This window comes from Leucoraja erinacea, chromosome 9, assembly GCF_028641065.1.
Source record: "Leucoraja erinacea ecotype New England chromosome 9, Leri_hhj_1, whole genome shotgun sequence".
Taxonomy (NCBI): Eukaryota; Metazoa; Chordata; class Chondrichthyes; order Rajiformes; family Rajidae; genus Leucoraja; species Leucoraja erinaceus.
Genome location: NC_073385.1, coordinates 59,704,474 through 59,725,249, shown reverse-complemented (window position 1 = coordinate 59,725,249; position 20,776 = coordinate 59,704,474). Strand labels below are relative to the sequence as shown.

The following is a 20,776-nucleotide window of genomic DNA, read 5'->3' as shown; positions in this document are numbered from 1 at the left end:
TTCCTGTCCTTGTGCCATCATCTCCTTCATTGACATTGAATGTAAAAGGTTGAGGTCCTTGGCGATCACCACATTACATCTTACCCACCAGGTAAAGACTCTTTTATGCCCAGACACTCTCCACCGACACTCTACAAGGAACCGCAGATGCTGGTTAATACAGGAAAATACCACAAGAAAAGTGCGGGAGTAACTCAGCGGGTCACGCAGCATCACTGAAGAACATGGATAGGCAACATTTCAGGTTGGGACTCTTCTTCAGGTGAAGAAAGCTGGAAGAGACATGGGGACAGGACAAAGTCTGGCGAGTGATAGGAGGATACAGGTGAGGGAGGAGGGGGTTGATTGACTGATGGCTGGACAAATGCCAGAGATGAAAAGACAACAATTGTGAGATCAGGAGATAAGGATTGAAGAGGAAAAGATTGTGAAGCCAGAAGATGGAGTAGACTGGCTAACAGGACCCAATCTTTGTGTCCTGTTAACCAGCAGTCTTCTACCCTGTCAGTATGTTAACCTCACACATCAAGAACTACTAATTTCCGCACTAACCTTTGATGTGTTGTCTTTTTAAATGCCTAGAAAGTGTAGACATCCACCAGTTCCCGTATACTCACAACGCGTATTACACTTAAGATTACAAGTGAAAGCTCTGCCCTTGAATTCCTTTTCAAATAAAAGGTTTGACTATCCACATACTGTTTCAAGAAACCCTCCATGTCACATCTCACAACTTCTGTCTAAGCCTTTGACACTGAGCGTCCCCAGTCAATATTGGGGCAGTTAAAGTCATCCACTAAGACAACCTTGTTGCATTGGCATCTTTCAGTCATCTGTCTACACATCTGTTCCCCCGTCTCCTGCTTGCTAATGGAGGCCTATAGTACACTACCATTAGTATGCTTGAATCTTTCTTATTTCTAAGCTTTACCCATATCGCCTCAGCAGATGAACCCTCCAGTATATCCTCTCTCATGTTGTTGTAACAGTCTCCCTGATTAGTAGCTCAACTCCTCCACCTCTTTTGCCTCCCCCTCGATCACATCTGAAACATCGAGACACCGGAACATTGAGATGCCAGTTGTGTCCCTCTCCCAATGGTGTAAAAGTCTGAATCCTTGCCCCATGCACCAACTCCTGAGCCACACATACATCTGTTCTATTCCTACCTTAATTAGCGCATGGCACCGGGAGTAATCTGGAGATTACAACCCTAGGTGTCCTGATTTTTAATTTCTGCCTAACTTCCAATATTCACTTTGCAGGACCTCATCCCTTTTCCAACCTATTGATGGCCAACTGAGGGAAAACGATGAAGTGATGAACAAAAAAAGAAATTCAAAGAGTCTTGGAATATCCCTGAAGAGTTACAACATTTCCACACACCGAGGGGAACAACACTCGTGTTGTGTTTGGCAAACCTGCATATAATGTGGTGCTCATTCATACAAAGAAGTTGAAATGGAGAAAGCAAAAAGGAAAAAAAATCTCAAACCACTAACTTCAGAGTTCCTACTGACCTGTGTCAAAGGAAGCCCAGATTGGTCTAATCAGCCATCTCTGTAGGATCACAGGACTATAAACTAGATGTCATGATCTTACTCGAGAATGAATGACAAAGAACAACACCAACAACAAAATGAAACAATACCACTTTATTTATCCCAGAGGAGACACAATGAACTGCAGATGCTGGAATCATGAACAATGCAGGAAGCACTGGAGTAACTCAGTAGGCCAGGCAGCATCTGCAAGATTGCAAGACGTAGGCCAATGGTGAAGGACTAGCATTATATTTCCAAGTCAGGATGGTGTGCGAGTTGGAGGGGAACCTGCAGGAGGTGGTGTTTACCCTCAACTACTGCCCTTTTCCTTCTTGATGGTTTGGGAGATACTGACGGAGTAGCCTGGTGAAATAGCAATGCATTTTGTAAATGGTTCACACTGAATTTGTAGATTTATGCTAGTGGTGGAGGGTAAAGTTGCAAACAAGCAGCCTGCGTTGTATTGTCGAGCTTTGTGAGTGATGTTGGAGCTGTACTCACTCTGGCAAGCAAACTGACACCTGGTCTTTGTTAATAGGCTGCTCCCCGGATGAAGTCACAGAGCCCATGGTGATATACGGGTGGGGTGGGGTGGGAGGGTGTGGGACAGACATGTTTTTCTTTTGCCCTCCAGACTTCCTTCAGTGCTATTTCTCTCAGGTCATTGGTTAACAATGAGAAGCTGGAACTTACAAACTGCAGGGACACTGAGATCGGTCAGAGTGGGTATTAATTAAGTATTGACAAAGAAAACAAACTGGACCACATCTATAAATCTCTAAATGTTTGGAAAAAAGGAAAATGTACTTATCACTCCAGGCCCCGTTCCACTCAACCGAACCCCATGGATTCCTCAAACGTAACAACTTTATCTTCTGGTTTCGATACGTGACCTGAGGTCAAAATTACCATTGTTACTTGGGAACAGGAACTTAAAGACATGTCAATAAACACAAACATGGAAACCCTGATATTACCTCCATATCTGCAACCAAGAATTTATTCCTGAAAATGTGCCTATGTTAATGTTTTTAAATTTCTCCCAACTACTCTCCCAATCTTAGAATATGTGGAAAATAACCTGGGAGAGGGTGGGAGTATGGCTGAAACCTTACCAATGTCAGGATGAGTTTGCATTGTGTCGGGCTCTTCAGAGCTATCAGATGTCATAATGAACAAATCATATTTTTAACATTTCCAGGCCAAATTCAGCCACTTGCAAAGCTTGTTCCGACATGTCTGGTCAGGATCCACTGTGGATGCCAGGTGTTTTTCCAGCACTGGAAACTCGCCCAATAATGATCCCATTTTCCCATGCCACAACACAAGTAGGAACTCCCGGATCTATAATTCAACCATCATCTGGAAGTATTAAAGAAAGCTGCCCTGTGAACCAGAGTTCTTCATTCGTGTTCCTCGTAAAGGATGACTCTCTGAGGACTTCACAATGCTGCTGTAACACTCGCTGGAGGATGTTCAAAGTTATATAAAACCATCTCGTGAGGTGTTTGACGTTTTGTCAAGGCTGTGGAGGCTTGGTGACCGCGTTCATTCAAAACAGGGATTGACCGATCTCTGGATATTAAAGGAATCAGCGGATATAGGAATGGTGCAGGAAAATGGCACTGAGGTAGTTGATCAGCCTTGATGAATGGTGAAGCAGGCTTGGGGGCTGAGTGGCCGATTCCTGCTCCTATTTCTTATTTTTATATTAAAAAGATATGTTGAAAGATATTTTTAATTTGAAAAAATATTCCCGATTTACATTATTAATGTGTGAATTTTAGGCTTGGCAACACAGTGAACAGGGCAAAGTCAGGGAGCTCAGGGTAGAAAACCCCATTTCTGCTGTGGAGAAGGAGACACAACAGCATACCTTGATGTCTTTGCAGAGCTCAGGTTTATTAAACGTGGTCCTTCCTGAGAGTGACACTCTGCAAGCAGTCGTCCAGTGATGCACATACAAGCTTGCTACACAGAGGCCAAGGCTATGGTCACACTCAATTTTCTAGCGAAGATAGACATAAAATGCTGAATAACTCAGTGGGTCAGGCAGCATCTCTGGAGAAAAGGAGACAGATGACCTCAGGAAGGGTGGAGTCCATAAGGGCCTATTGTTGGCTGGGGAAGATGTGCTATCGAAAAGGATACAAGGATGCAAACATTAGAACTGGTAGCATCTTCCCCAGCCAAGAATGGGCCATCATGGACCACCCATCCTGGGGTCATCTGTTGCTGGTGCTGATTTGAACTGGCCTTTACTTGCCTCCAGTCATCCCTCCACCCCCCTGCCCCATCTCTAGCTTTCAGTCTGATGAAGGGTTCCAACCCAAAACGTCACCTACTCCTTATCTCCAGAGATACTGCCTGACTCATTGAGTTACTCCAGCATTTTGTGTTTATCTTCAGTACAAACCAGCATCTGCAGTTCCTTCCTACTAACATTTCTAGCCTCAGGATCATCAGCAGCAAAAATCACTGTTTGCTCCTCTCTGCAGCATGGGATGGGTCACTGATGCTCTGCCTTGAGAAGAGGTTTCACTTCGAGACATAGCAGGGGGATGCCTCTGAATGAACCTCCAGTCCTGAGTTTGCCATTGATTGCATTGGTGGGTAGATTTAAGTTGTGCTGAAGAACCCTCGAGTTTGATGCAAATAAATAGAAATAAATCCAGGAAGGTCAAAGAAATGTCCATAAGAACATAAAATAGAAGCAGAAATTAGGCCATTCAATAAGATCATTGTTAATCTTTTACCTCAACATTACCTTCCTGTAATCACCCAAATATCCTTCAAGTATCAGGAGTGAATTTGATGCTATCTATCACCAGGCAGCACTGTCCTTGCAATCTAGTTGCATTTCTATGACTCGTGCTTCATTCCTAGGAGCTTGCACCTCACTAGACCCCCTGAGCAGTGCCCTCAGTCATTGATCTTGGAAGACAAGGGTTGTCCTTAACTTTCATGGTGACTGTCGTGTGTGTCCATTCTGAACCATCCTGCCCATTGTCCCTACAGTGACAGCCAGAGCACAACTGGAAACTAGATCAAATCGTGTTCCTCCATCTGCCTGACAGAATATTGCAGTGATCAGATTCACATCCAATCCATCTGGGCATTTATCAGATTCCTAAATTGTTTTCCATGAATCTACAGTATGTCCATGTCACAGATTGCCCACAATGATATTTGAGTAAAATCTCGAGGACTCCCTTGCATTCACTTATTGTATCCCCAGTATTCCCCACATTCACTCCCCAATATTGTCCCCCACATTCACTTCTAGTACCCCAGTATTCCCTCATTCACTCCCTGTACCTTGGTATTCCCCATGATCATTCCCCATCTCCTAGTATTCCCCATGATCACTCCCTGTCTCCTAGTATTCCCCATGTTCACTTCATGTACCCCAGTATTCCCCACATTCACTCCCTATATCTCAGCATTCCCCAGAATGCTCCCTATTCGCTGGTGCTCCAAACATTTGAATTTGAGATTGAATTATTTCCTCAGAGTAACCTCCTGAAGCCCCAATACTAGCTGCCATCTTCAGATAGGCTACTATAACATACATGACAAACTGCTTAATGCAAAGCATTCACACCTTACCTCATCCAAACTGGTCACAGAGTAGGCATGGCCTTTGACCAGGCCGCTGGTTGTCCGTGTTTCAAACTGCAGGGGTACGTATGACTGCCAAGAGAGAAATGAATTAGTGTGCCGACAGTGGTGGGATAAGACAGTTGCCAATAGATGCAACAACAGGTGAGCCAAATCACTTTCCTGAGATGTGACTGCTAGTTTTGTTCCCTAGCGTTGCCCTGGAAAATGCCAATGATCTGCCCATCCATCTAGAAACTGATACCGAGTTGACCGTCCCACCCTACAAACGGCCTGTGGGGATTTTCAATCCAGTTACAGGGCATGACAACTGTAATCCGTGTCCTTGCAAGCTAGATTAACCCAGCTGTCCACAACTGTCCCTCCCCCCCCACCACAACTCTCACTGCAATCTAACCCCCACTATCCAACCCCCTGTTTTATATATACTATCTTCCCCTACTCTGAACAAATCATTAACTAGATTAAATAGTGCTCTGAAGTCTTCTTCTCTAGATTCCTTTAAAACTGGTGTATTTTCCCCAATTCAGTTTTATCAATTTTATCCTATCAGCCCCCGAGTATCCTACATGCCATCTCAGTTATATTCGACTGTTACTGAACCATATTTTAATATTTTGCGAATGCTCTCTCATGAATCAATCTTGTAGCATCTCTTTAAATTCCTCACAGTAATGTCTTTGAATCACTTTGTTTTAGCTTTTCTCTTGCTGCCTGTGTATTATTTCTTCCCTCAATCTACATTTTCCTGCCGTTATTCATCCAAGATGTTTCATTTGTATTCAGTTTTGCTCCTGATTTTCAGCCGAATGAAAGTTTCTGGATTACTACTGCACACTTTTTTTTCCACTGTTATTCCATGTCAATAACAGTGAAAATAATGTGCAATTCTATTTGCAAACATCTTTCCTCACGCTCCTTCAAACTATACCATAAGCCTTTCTTCTGCATTAATCCTTCTCAACTTTTATCCCATTGGTTATGTTTCCAATGTGGACCCTCTTCCCACTTCTCTATCTACTCTGGTCTACTCCATTCCAACAGTGAATCCTCCCATTAGGTCTCTTGTAAACTGGCTGAGAAATAACTTGGTGCAAACTGCCCACTACTCCTTAACCCACCCACCATCCATGCAACTTATCTTCATGGTGGTAGAAATCGGCATCATTTTGTGATCTCTGGGCTTTATTAATGTTCCTTAATTTTCTGCCAAATATATTACCCCGTCCTCCTAATTATATTTCAGGGATCTAGTAACTGCCATTTTTTTTAATTTTCATAGTACGAGACTACTTTTAATGCCCTTCCATTCTATACCTAATTGTATCTAAATGATCTTTTCTCTTTCTACTTCTGCTTTACATGGTTGTCATTTCCCTGACAGCCTCTATTTTATAGAAACAAGGATTCGTGGATCAGGCAGTATTTCTGGAGAACATGGATACTGGATCTCCCGTTTGCGAATGATTTTAATTACCCTTTCGATTCCTCCACTGCCCCCAGGGCCTTCATGTTCAGGTTAAGAACTCTGTACTTATAACAACGGATTTGAAAATGGCACCAAACCTGGCGACACATATACTGTCTCAGTGAACCATTTCTGCACACGTACTGTATCTAAGATGTGTTTATGTATAGTAATACCTGTACGAAGGGTCCTGACCTAAAACATCACCTATCCATGTTCTACAGAGATGCTGCCTTACCCTCGAATTTACTCCAGTACTGTGTCTTCTTTGACTCAATTTTATCACAAATAAGTTCAGCCGCTTTCCTCCCATTATATTACACTCTGCAATGTCTAATTCCAAGAGTTGATTTCACTCCAATATCCATTTGCTTGCAAATATTATTGTCTCCAGATTTAAAGATAAAATTCTCCAACATTTTAGCATAAGCTTCTAACCAGTTCTGAATTACAATTTGCCAATTAGGCACAGATTAGCCGGTGTAAGCATCCCCTAAACAGTTTTCACTGAGTGTATTTGCAAAGTTAGCACAGCCTAGCCGGGAGATCAAGAACTGGAGGCTTCTGTTGTCATGCTGCATTTAAGGAGATCTGGAGCAGCTGCAAGCCATTAAATGTTCAAAGTTAGAGGCAAAGCCAAATTTGCTGACAGGCTTAAGGTAGCTCTGTTATTTTATGCATGTCGGAAATTGCTGTGGTTGGGAATTCTTTAGATCTACTGAATTGTCACCAGCTTTGCATCAGCTCTGCATTGTTGTGATGTTCCATTTCGTAAAATTTACAGCAACCCCACCTCTTCACGTACATCTAAACAAAAGCTTGGGATCGGTCTGATTATTTCTGCTATTACAGATCAAAGTTTGTAGGCAACGCTGAATGATCCAAGCTTGGACCCGCATTGGCAAATGTACAGGATCACCAGTGTTTGCTAAACTTCCAGCAAAGTAACAACTGTTGAAGAAATTCCATTTGTGTGTTTATTCACGGGTGATGAGATTCTCGCTATTTAACTGGACAGAGTTGTTGTTTATTCAAGTAAGGATTATTCACTATAATGTTTCTGCTTATTGAGCAGGAAAGGGTTATTCACTGCGCAATTATGCTGAGTTCCAGGGACATTAACCGCACCAGTTAGCCAGCATGCATCGCAGATGCAATCACACAATGCTCCAAATTATCGTTCACAGAATTCCCATACAAACCCTGACTAAATGGTCCTCCACATTCTTGCTGGGATCACCAATTTTGGCCTGAGACACATCGTGGAAACTTACAGTGCGAGAGAGAAAACGTTGCACCTGGGTGTGTAGCATGCCGGCAGACCCATAAAACATTCCTTCCTGGAATTTGAGACAGTATCACATGATATCACTGACAACAAGGAAAGGCCAAGGGGGGGGAGAGGCATGAAGGAGGGAAAGAGGGGGAGAGGGCGTGCAGCCAGGGTATAAAGAGGGTTAGAGTAGAAAAGGGGGGAATTAAAGGAAGCGAGGTGGTAGAGAGGAGAGGCAAGAGAGAGAAGGGTTGAGAATGAAGAATAAGGGAAAGGCAGAGGGGAGAATGGGGAAGGACAGAGAGAGGAAGGAAAGACAGAAAGTAAAGAAATACAACAAGCTATAGATGGAAATACAACAAGCTATAGAGTTCATCAAATAAAGAAGCAATGAGAGACGAAAAACAGAGATAAAAAGGTAGGGACAGAAAGTGTGAGATGAGGAAGTAAACATGGTGACTATTTGGTAACAGATAACGAAGAAGTAAAATAAAATGTTCATAATGCTGAAACACAAATAGAGGCAGGATGCACAAGAATGCCATAACGCCAACAGTGGAGAGAGACAGAGCTACCACAGTGAGAGTGACAGACAAAGCCCTGGTGAGGGACAGTTGGTTCATGAGAGGAATTCTGCCATTCTGACCTGATCTGAGACTCCACACCCTGCAATCCAGCAGTGTCATAACAATCTCCTCAGCGTAGGAACAGATAATAAATGCTGGCCTTGTCTCAGACCCCGAGGACAATCGCATAAATGTCTGTTTCAAACAGCTGCTTGAACAATACCCAATATCATGCCATGTTAAAATGGTGAACAGATGCTTGTCATCTGACGTGACAAAGAGCCCCGGTCTACCAGGTATGTCCAAGCATAAAGCTTTGGGCAAAGACAGTCATGCCTGCCCTAGACCAAGTGTCATGGGGGAGCAGTGTGTTGTTGAGCAGAGGCCGAGCTGAAGCTCAGATTTGAAAGGGCTGATGAAGGAGGGATAGGGAACGGGATCAGGAGCAGGAAGGACCAGCAGAGTGTGCTGATATGGAGGAGGAGTGCAGATGGAGCACTAGTAGCTGTTTGGGAGGGACCAGAAGGTTAGATATTGGAGCAGGAGGGAAAGCAGGGATTGGCAGATTGCTTGATGGAGATATGAGTGGTGTTGGGTGGTGGTGGGGTATGGACTACCAGGTTGCTTGGAGGGAGCTGCAAATAACAATTCATTGACCGTGTAGGTTTCCCAATTTGGCGAACTGTTATGAAGGTCCTTCACAACCCTATCGCCCAAGTTCCCTGCAATGTTCCAAAAAGACATGTCATGCACAGCAAATGCCATCATTGTGTAGGTATGTTACCAAACCTACCTGAATCGCCTGTGGGAATCTGCCCTCAGCCGTGTCGGCGATTTTGACGCTGTTTGGAGGGGGCGGGTTTTAAACTCGATTTTTACTAGGCTGTACTAATCGCAGATGTTCAGCCTAGTAAATCATTAACGAAAAATCGCTGCAAGACCCGGTCGCAAAAGGGATAGGGAACGGGATCAGGATCAGGAGCAGGAAGGACCAGCAGAGTGTGCTGATATGGAGGAGGAGTGCAGATGGAGCACTAGTTCGCAGCCCCAGGGTTTTATAAAGCAAACAATTAAAGGTGTGTACCTTATTTTTACATTAAATGGGGCATATATATAACCCTATAGACAAGGGACCAGAATCCCACAGTATTTTTCTCGGCAGATATTGGAGCAGGAACCCACTAGAAGCAGGGATTGGCAGATTGCTTGATGGAGATATGAAAATCATGGTGTATATGGTGAATGGTGGTGGGGTAATGGACACTACCAGGTTGTTAATCTTTCCTTAAGAATGCTGCAAATCACAATTTTTTGTACCATTGTAATAGGGAACAAGATGCTAATTTCCGAGTATGAAAATGGCCATAACTGTTTTTAAGGTCCTTCACAAAGTGATTTGGTGCCCAAGTTCCCTGCAATGCTTCCAAAAATTGCAGACTGATTTTTAAAATCAAATTTTGTAACATCATTGTGTACCTCGATGATCTGGAAAGTCACAAAGGTGACTGACAATGGTAAGTAACATCAAGGAATTGGGGGCTATGAGGGACAGGAACAGAGGAGTTGAGGAACTAGGGCAGATCAGCCATGATAATTTTCAATGGCAGAGTAAGCACGAGGGGCCGAGTGGCCGACTCCAACTACTATTTCCTTATGAAATGGCCTTTATTGTGCTATCGTTTTTGAAAACTTTTTACCTTTCACTTTCATTGTAGGAGAAAAAAGCTGTGCTATTCAATCAAAGTAACTAACATTTATGAAGTAAAATCAGAAAATACTTTACAGTTCGACCAGCATCTGTGGAGAGGGAAACAGAACCAGTAGCACAGTTATAAAAAGATAACTCTAGGTAATTCATTATATCTTTCAGTTACAAAAAGGACTGTTTTCAAAAGAGTGATCAGTTTATGAATCTAAAATAACAGCAGAAAAGTGGAAATACTCAAGAGGTCTTGTCGCATCTGTGGAAGAGAAACAAAGTTAAAGCTTCAGGTTGAAGACCAGCATGGACACTGGATAATCAGTCTGTGTGGAACATTGGTCAGAAGCAGGTCTCTCCTATTTGGATGAATGGATTTATAGCCTGACTGAACCAATGTCAATGACTTGCCACCAGGTGGCAGACTTACATCAATGGAGCACGCCATGAGAGAGCCTCTCTCTGCAGCCTTTTTCATTATCTTGTACATGTCCTTGGGGGCACCTTTCACCTCAAAGAATTCAGTGACTCCACCAGTGAAATCCTCCATGGCTTCTGTGGTGTTGCCTCCTTTCAAGGCTTCGTAGGATCCATGCAGCCTGAATGACAAGCAAATGGGACATTGGGTGTAAATGTGACATCCCACATGTTGACATCATCTCTTCTCCAGTTCATATCACTTGACATAGACGCTATTTGACTCTACAAGACTACACCAACTCCCAAAGAAATGCCATTCCAAGAATCTTCCCTGCGGCCTATTCCCCCACATTCCCATCACTCCCCCAGATGCTACCATTCACCCACACACATGGGTTAATTTAAAGCAGCCAATTAATCTCCTGACGAATAAATCTTCAGCATCTGGGAGACAGCCAGGTGAAACAAGGTGCAAACTCCACACAGACAGCATTTGGGATCAGGTGGTCACCAAAGCTGCGAGACCAATCATAGCCTAAAGACATAATTCTCTTGCTTATCAAGAACCGATCTGCTTGTCTTATTCATCCACTGTCCTTTGAGGAAGAGAGTTCCTAGCCCAGCACCAAGTCACTCCATGCCACTCATCACATCTTGTCAACAAGAGAATTTATGCCAATAGGCCATGCCTTGGATACAAATACCTGATTAATGGACACCCCTACAAACAAATGTACTCCCGTAATATTATTAAATTTAGAAATCCAACCTATCTGATTTGGGTTAATTCCAACAGACAGCAGAAATAGTTACCACTCTCTCCAATTTTAACAATTGCTCTTTCTGATCAGTCTAATGCAGACACTCCCCGATTTACACAAGGGTTACGTTCCGTAATCCCTTGCTTAAGACAGATTTTACATGTCGCAATCACCTCACAACTAAAGAACTGCAGGTGCTGGTTAATAAGCAAAGTGACAGAATGGACAAAATGGAGCAACTCAACAGGTTATGTAGCATCGCTGGAGACCATGAATAAATGACGTATCAGGTCAGGACCCTTCTTCGACTGGGGCTACAACATGAGCCGTAACAACAGCCGCAGCAACCGGACAGTGGGGCAGCTGGTGAAGAAGGGCTCTCTGGTGGAAGATGTTGCCGACTCGGCCGGGCATTGCTCTCCACCTTGTTCTCTCTCGTCTTCCCAGTGTCGCATCGACAGTGGCCGAAACTGGAAGAGCAGCGAGCCCGGGCAACATTTTTATATCTATGAAGCAGACGGGAACTCTTAGCTATCCTCATGTTGCAATAAGTAGAAACCAAGTACTTCAGAGGCTGGTTAATACACAAGAGAACACAAAGTGATGCAGTAACTCAGCGGGTCAGGATAACAGCATCCCTGGTGAACATGAATACAGAGTCAGAGTCAATTTAATTGTCAGACCCCTGGAGGTCCACAACGAAATGCCGTTTCTGCAGCCATACATTACACACAAATAGACCCCAGTAATTACATTTAACATAAACATCCATCCCATAGCTGTGATGGAAGGCCAAATAAAGTTATCTCTCCCCTGCACTCTCCCCCCCCCCCCGATGTCAGAGTCAAAGTCATAGCCCCCGGCTGGCGATGGCGATTGTCCATTAATGGTGCGAGGTCGCACACCGGGTCTTGGTGTTAGAGCCCCCGGGTTGCGCTCGCAGAGTCCGCGCGGCCATTCCAGCCGCGCGGGGGCAGTGGTGTCAGGCCCCGCTCCAGGAGCTCTTCAACCCCGCACTCGGGCGGGAGAAGTCGCCGTAGGAGCCCTGAGAAGCTCTCCCTCCAGGGAGCCGCGGGCTCCCGTTCGTCCCATCGTGCAGCCTCCGACTCTCCGGTAGCACAGCAGCAGCAGGCAGCAGCAACGACACAGGAAGCGCTCCTCCACCGGGGTCTCGGCCACCCGCGACGGCAACGGTGAGTCGATTTCTTCCTGGAGTCCTCGTTGCGGCCTACGACACCTAGACCCGTCGGGTCGAGGGAGAGATTTTTCCCCCCCCCTCCCTCCCCACCCCACCCCGTAAAAATAACAAAAACTACATCAGAGAGTGCCGCTGCCATACCTTTGATGCCATTCATGGCAATATTGTGGAGGTATGGTATACAAATCCATATTGAGTGATTTTTGTGTATTTTCTGACTAATGGACAAAATTGGCTTATGAACATCAGTAAGAATGGATCTCGTTCGTGGCCTGGTAACACTTTCCACCCTCTGTAAACTTTCTATGACCCTATCAACCAGTGTGCATCATATTAATTTTTAGTTATAGCACTGACTGCTGCTGCTGCTTCTTCACAATCAGAAGCCAAACCACTTTAGCTGAAAGTCAATGTTCTGTAAACTAGGGTTACCAAAAAGACACCAATGCTCCTGGACATTTAGGAGAGCAGTAATAACTCTGGAGAGCTTCAGCAATGATCCATAGGTACTTGGATCATGACCTTAACTCATTGAGCCAAAATATACTGGAAAAGACCAGCGGTTCCAGAAAAATCATAGCTCAGGAAATTGGAGGTTCCTGCAAACAGGGCGCTAGTCCCAAGCATCTGGCTGAGTTCATGGCGTGGAGAGGCAGAGAGTACGTTTCCGGTAGTTCCTCAGCCGCAGGGATTGGAGATTCACCCATTGAACCAACGTCAGCTGAGAGGTTGCAGAGAGAGCAGGCTCATTCCCTTGAATAGGGAGGACCAGCTCAATGAGAGCGCAGGTTAATGGCCTGTGCTTCAATTGGGTTTATTTTAATGTGCTGAATAGTCTAGGAGCACCTTGCTTTCATCTTTTTATAATAATTTTAATTATTTTGCTTTATAATTGATCTTTAATCTGTTAAATTTCCATGAAACTTAATTTTTTTTATATCTGTACTTATTTATCAGATAAATTATCTTTAATGTCTAAATTGTGTTGACATTACTCAAACCTATTATAATTGTTTTATTGTAATCAATTATTTTAAGCATCTGTGTTTAATGTTTTATAATTGTGTTATTTTAGTGTTTATTCAATTTTTAATTGTCTTGGAATTTATTAAAGAACGGATGTTAAGACGTGTTAAAAGTTTCCTGGGCAGAATTCATTCTGTGGCCCATTCCAATATGTGGCAGCTTTGGATCAGGCAATGCCCTGCCTCTTGCACAGGTCCCCACCCAAGAAGGGTCTCAACGAAACGTCACCAATTCCTTCTCTCCAGAGATGCTGCCTGTCCCGCTAAGTTGCTCCAGCTTTTTATGCCCATCTTCTTGCTTTAGGCAGCTAGGTTACACTGCTGGAACAGGGAGCACAACATTGTGGCTAGTGTGCGGCCGCCTCTTAAATGACACAGGAATCAGACGTAAACACATACATCAGCCGATCACAGCAGAGTCCGCTGCGGGGAAACGGCACTCACTTGGCATAGGCCTTCTCCAGCAGGGCACTCCAGAACTCGTTCCGCTCGGCCGACTTGGTGAACACCAGCTGGTTGTTGAACGTCGGGATTCGATCGTCAATGACAACATCCACCCAGTCACCAAAACGCCAGAACTGCAAGGCAACAAGGAGATGAGCACAGGGAGGGTGGGAAGAAGGTCCTGACCCTGTTGCCTCTGGCTGTGTGACATGGGTCCAAAATGCCCCAGTCCAGCTACCCAGCAGTCCACCCAGCACATGTAGCAATACAGGTGGCCCCTATGCTGCGGTAGTTTGTCCTGACAGAATGGACAAATCACTGCCCAATATACAAATTAAATTCACTCTTATGCAATTAATGCGGGAAAAAAATTAATTAAAAATTCAAAATTAATGAAACAAACTCAATATGCATAAGAGACAACAAATTCAGTCATTTTTTCTACTTGCATTCCTTGATACACAGCTAATATAGCTTTGTTTCTGGTGCAGTAGGTTCATTCACAGATCTCATCATCTTCCCTCCATAACCTCCAACCCAATAGTTCCATAACCCCGCACGGCCTGTTTCTATCTCCTACCTCAGAGCCACAAACACAGTGCTCTGGTAGTCCATTGTTTCTGACTATTCTGAACCAATTCTTCATATCTTAACTCTACCCTGTCTCCCCTGGTCCAGTCCTTTCCCACTGCTGCCCAGGACACTTCACACACTCTACGCCATTTACTACAACAACTTACAATTTATTGGCCCCCACCATGTCATCTTTACCATGGATGCTCAGTCTCCTTACACTTCCATTCCCCAACAGGAAATCCTCAGGGTCCTCAGTTTCTTCCTCGAGCAGAGTCCCAAACAGTAACCCTCAACTAACACTCTCTGTTGCGGTGGAACTTGTCCTCACCCTCAACTACTTTTCCTTTGATTCCTCTCACTTTCTTTGAATCAAAGGTGAAGCCATGGATATTCACGAGCCCCAGCTACGCTTGTTTTTTCAAAATGCTAGAGGAACTCAGCAGGTTAGGCAGCATCTGTGAAGGGAATGGACAGGACATTTCGGGTCGGGACCCTTTCTGGCCTCGGAGATTATGCCAGGTTCGGCAGTGGACACATCGACAATCGCAGTAGGATGAACGGTCGTGATATATATTTTATTTACAGCATTAAAAATGTCCAGGAACACATGTGAAGGACTTTCCCTCACAGTCAAAGCCCATGAGCAATGATGCTCATATTCTCTGGGCTGTCCTGGCAACTCAGTCCTGGTCTTCGATGGAGGAGGCATGGCGATCTCAGGTTTCTTTCTGCAGTTCACCCTTGTCTCAAGAAGAAGTATTGACAGTCCAGGTTTATTCCAGGTGGCTCAGCTTTGGGCTTGAGAAGCTACGCTGGTGGTCTCTGGATTAGTGTGGGTGTTCTCTGCGCGTGCGTGCGTGTGAGTGCAGTCCCTCATTGTCTGTGAGCAGGAAGAGGTTCTGGCATCTCAGCCTTGCATCGGCCACTCAGTCTTAGCCTCAGATAGAGGCACTGGCTGTCTAGGGCTTCTTTCCCAGCAGTTAAGTCTTGACCACACGGTGGCCTCAGGTTTGTCCCAGTGACTCAGTCCACCTTGCACCTGCGACATCGAACACAGGGATCATCTTCTTCTTCTTTCTTCTTCTCCTTCTTCTCGTTCTTCTTCTCCTTCTTCTCCTTCTTCATCTCCTTCTTCATCTCCTTCTCCCCCTTCTTCTCTCTGGCTAGAATGCCTGGGGCTTATAGGGGGTAGGCGAACAAATTTCAAATGGACACCATTATCAGCTAATTGGACCCAGCTGTTACCAATGATGTTGGGGATTGGCCTCTCCTGGTCAGTGAGCCAGTGAAGGGGATCAGAGCGACATCCAATGCAGACAGTGCTGTCACATTCCTCCCCAGCGATGATCTCAGAACTTACGTTCCTGTTTTGTCTGTTTCTTACAGTTTTCTATTCATATTTCCAACGACAATTGTCTAAGTTTGTTAAGCATTTCTAAACACAACACAACCTGGAGACCTCTGAAGATGCAGAGATCTACTGCGAACGCACCCATGATAATACGCTTGCTCAGCAGCAGAGATTGCAGCATCATTCAGTCTCAAGGTGATTTATTATCCAGTTTTCATTTTCAAGAGAAGTCCTTCTGAATGATACTCCGGCTACAAAATGGGGATAGATGTATGAAGTAACACTGGAGTCCAATAAAAGGTGTCTAATCAACATTAGAAAACTTTGGAAACAGAAGCAATCCTCCATTTGAATTTATTCTTCCATCATGCGAGTGGTCAGTGTGGTCTTGTCCACATTCTCCACCAGTGTGATGTCAAGGATGAGTTTGACAGTGAACACACCGATACTCACACGATATATTTTATTTACAGTGGTAAGAAAATCCAGCTCCGCAAGGGGGCACTGTCTCTCACTGTGAGAACACATGTGTGATGATGTTGGTGATCTCGGGGTAGTCCCGGCATCAGGCCTGGTTTCGAAGAAGGAGTTGTGGCAATCTCAGGCTTCTTCCTGCAGTTCACCCTTGCCTCGAGAGGAGGTGCTGACAGCACAGGTTTGGACTTGAAAAGTCTACGCTTGCGGGTCTCTGGATTATCCTGCGGCCAATCTTTGCCTCCATCTGTGTGTGGGTGGTCGCAGTCTCTCGTTGACTGGGGACAGGAAGAGGTCTTGCCCCGGCCACTCAGTTATAGCCTGAGGCAGAACCACTAGCTGTCTAGGGGTTCTTTCCTGGCAGCCCAGTGTTGACGACACAGTGGCACTGGTGGTCTCGGTGGCACAGTGGCACTGGTGGTCTCTGTGGCACAGTGGCACTGGTGGTCTCGGTAGCACAGTGGCACTGGTGGTCTCGGTAGCACAGTGGCACTGGTGGTCTCGGTAGCACAGTGGCACTGGTGGTCTCGGGTTTGCCCCAGTGGCACAGTCTTCCTTGAACCTGCTTCAGAGGAATACAGGTAGAATGGAGGTGGCGCCACTTTGTCTCCTCTATTCGCTCTTCTTTTTATTTCGTCCACTTTCATTCCTGCTTCTTCTCTCATCCTCTTCCTTCTCCCGGCTGGCTAGAATGCCTGGGTTCTATAGGGAGTAGGCTGACAAAGTTTGTGGCCAACCAATATCGGCTAATTGGATCCAGTTGTTACCAATGATGCTGAGGATTGGCCTCTCCTGGCCTGATAGCCAGTTAAAGGGATCAGAGCAACATCCAAGGGAGGGGGTGCTGTGACACCATCAGATGGAAGGTGCTGATCCAAATGTGTCCATTCCCTCCACGGATACTCTTCAGTTTCTTTCATCCTCCCGTATTCATCGTTCCCTTAAAAAACCACTGCAAAATCTCCTCAAAGTATGTCTACTTTGAAGAAGTTCTCCTATTCTCTTCGGCGAGTCTGAAGAAGGGTCTCGACCCGAAACGTCACCCATTCCTTCTCTCCAGAGATGCTGCCTATCCACTGAGTTACTCCAGCATTTTGTATGTACCTTTGATTTAAACCAGCATTTGCAGTTCTTTCCTATCCACTGTGAAATCTCCTCAAGGTATGTCTACTTTGAAGAGGTTCTCCTCTCTCTTCAATGAGAGTTCAGCAAAGATCAGTCTGAAGAAGGGTCTCGACCCGAGACGTCACCCATTCTTTCTCTCCAGAGATGCTGCCTGTCCCGCGGAGTTACTCCAGTATTTTGTATCTATCTTCTCTTAGACAGCTGATGTTTAGTTTTATGTGTCGCCTGGACAAGTCAGAGAACCACATAATTGAAGCCTTAGTCAGCCCTCTGAAAAGCTGCTATAGATTCACTTCTAGGCTAAGATGGCATTGGTGCAATAGCTTATATATATTTTAGGCTAATATGCAATTTCTTAATGTATATTTGTAATTCTTTGTACTGTTTGATGTGTATATGGACCTGTGTCTGAATAATAATAATAAATACCTCACAGATCCTCCCGATCTTCCAACCTACCTCATTGCTATCCTTGCACTTTTTATCTGCACTTTCTCCATAACTGTAATGCTATAACACTATATATTCTGCACTCTGGTATTTTTCTCTTTGCATTACGTGCTGTACTCATGTATAGTATAATTTAACTGGATAGAAACATAGAAAATGGTAGGCAACGTTTTGTCTTATAGCTTGGTACATATAAACTAATATAATTATCAATATAATTAGCAGCAATAAACTAATACCAATCAAGAAGCATCATTTTGTCATTTATTCCTGCCCCGCACAATGCTCACAGAGTGAGCTTTCTCTGAGAATCACCCTACCTGGAAATGGAAGATCCCAGCATAGTTCTCAGTAAAGTATTGATCCTTGGGGATGACCCGGTAGAGAAGCTTCTCATTTAGGGTTAGACAAGCGATGGCAGCCAGGAACCAGCAGTCACCTGGTTAAAAACAAAGTGTCAGCTTTCAATGGCTGCGTTCCCAACCTGTAGAGGCACCAACATCCCAGATTTGGCTAATGGTAAGTGTAAAATGTTTGGGAGGAAGAGTTTGTTTTGGACCTCTGCTTCCTAAAGATGACCAAATTGAGTGGATTTTCCCCATCAATACAAATGGTGTAAACTTATTGATGGACATTGATTGATACCCAGGTCAAGCATTTCATCAATACCAGAATGATAAAAGGCAAATTATTTTGGCCAAACTGTGTAAGCCAGCTCCAGGTTTACACAAGATTCTTCTGTATTTGGAAATGACTTCATAGTGGACTTCATTATCTTTCCAGGTGCGGCAGAGGTTCACCTGCACCTCCTCCAACCTCATCTATTGCATCCTCTGCTCTAGGTGTCAGCTGCTCTACATCGATGTGACCAAGCGTAGGCTTGGCGATCGCTTCGCCCAACACCTTCGCTCAGTTCATAATAACCTACCTGATCTTCCGGTGGCTCAGCACTTCAATTACACACAACTCTACCCCACACCCCCCCCCCTTCTCACATCCACTCTCCTCCCACACCCCCCACCCCCTCCCCCACACTGACCCTCACCCACACCCCTCCTCGCCCACATCCCCCCCCCCCCCACACACCCCCCCCACACACCCCCCCCATCCCTCCTCCCCTCCCACACCCCTCCCACCCACATATACACCTCCTCTTCTTCCCCACACACCCCCGCCACACCCCCCCCCCCCCACACCCCGCATCCCCAACACGCCCCCCCCCCCCCCCATACTGCCCTGCCCACACCCCCCCCCCCCCAACTCCCCTCCCACCCCAGACCCCCCTTCCCACCCCTCCTCCCCTCCTACACATGAAGAGGAGAGGGAGGGAGTGTTGGGAGATGAGGGGATATGAGCCGTGCCTGCACAGTTAGGGGCTATAGGTGAGTGGGGGAATATTGCATTGGGGGAACGGGTTGCATTGGGGGAACGGGCGAGTGGTGGAATATTGCGTTGGGGAATGAGTTGCGTTGGGGCACCAGGCCTCCCCTAGAATTCACATGAATGGAATTCCACTGCACACTTCCCTCTGGTCTAAAGAGCACCCTTTCATCACTACTGTGCTTCCTGACATGCAGACAATTTTCTGCCCGTCTTATTGCAGTCTGTTTTATTCTTGATGACAAGTTAATTACATGACACTTTATCAATTGGTCATTTGAATGACAGTCCAGACACACCACATTAACAACATGCCCTCATTAATTATGTTACTAGTTAAAAATGAGTTACCCTCAATGAATATATTGGCTTTCCCTAATGAAATCACACTTTGTCCAAGTGTTGATTCTGATTATCATTTCCAAAAGCTCCCTACACTGAGATCTATGACTGTTGCCTTTATCTGACATTCTTTTTGAGCAAGGGTTTAATGTTTCCCATACTCCAGGCCTCAGACTGCAGGCACCACCCTGAACCAATACCGAATACTGTATGTTGGAAGATTCTGACCCACAGAGTGACACAGTAGCACCGCTGGTATAGACACTGCCTCACAGCACCAGAGACCTGGGTTTGATACTGGCTGTGTAGAGTTTATACATTCTCCCTCTGGATTTCCTCCGTGTGCTTTGGTTTCTTCCCACCTCCCAAAGATGTGAAGATTTGTAGGTTAATTGGCCTTTGTAAATTTCCCCTAGTGCGTAGGGAGTGGATGCAAATGAGGCATAACATAGAACTGGGAATGGGTTGGCATGGACCCGATGGGCCAAAAAGCCTTTTTCCATGCTGTATCTTTCAAGTCAATTCAATTTAACATCTTCACAATTTCCCCCTTTTCCTACCTCAGCTGCAGGGAAACAACCCACCTGGAACAGGTGATTTATCTACGTTAAGTGCAGCTAACGTTTATGCCTTCTTATGCCTCCTGTTTCAACTCTTGCCTGATTCAGAATCACATCTTCCTTTACTGAGACCATGTCCGCATCATCTTGCTTGATGTTCGTTCTTCTTTGAGTACCTCAGTCCTGTGTTCTGCCTCCATGAGTACGTTTGTTTTCTAATACCCCAAGATGAAAGGCATTGAAGGAATAGAGGAAAGAAGAGGTGAAGTCATGCTGAGCTTCTGTAAAGTGGCCCAACGCTATCCAGTTCTGGGAACCATCATTTTGGGAAGGGCTTTGGAGAAAGTACCTTCCACCTCATGTGTCTTTTAATCTTGATCTGATTATAATCTTTGCATTTCAATCTATGCTGAGCAACTTTTCACACGCCTGCTTATCTATCTGCATCTGCCCCAAAAATGCTCAGACTGCTGCCACTGCCCTTTGAGAAAGTGAGTTC

At 45.1% G+C, this 20,776-nt stretch overlaps 1 protein-coding gene across 1 annotated transcript in view; it reads right to left on the bottom strand.

Moving 5' to 3' along the window:
* Positions 1–20,776, bottom strand: part of capn3a (calpain 3a, (p94)) — a 91,550-nt gene that overhangs the window by 39,474 nt on the left and 31,300 nt on the right. Inside the window, exons 3-7 of the mRNA XM_055640938.1 lie at positions 18,316–18,434; positions 14,020–14,153; positions 10,602–10,770; positions 5,154–5,237; positions 2,352–2,437 (exon numbers count right to left, since the gene is read on the bottom strand). Of these exons, the coding sequence (XP_055496913.1) occupies positions 2,352–2,437; positions 5,154–5,237; positions 10,602–10,770; positions 14,020–14,153; positions 18,316–18,434 (592 nt within the window). The remainder of the gene's footprint in view (positions 1–2,351; positions 2,438–5,153; positions 5,238–10,601; positions 10,771–14,019; positions 14,154–18,315; positions 18,435–20,776) is intronic.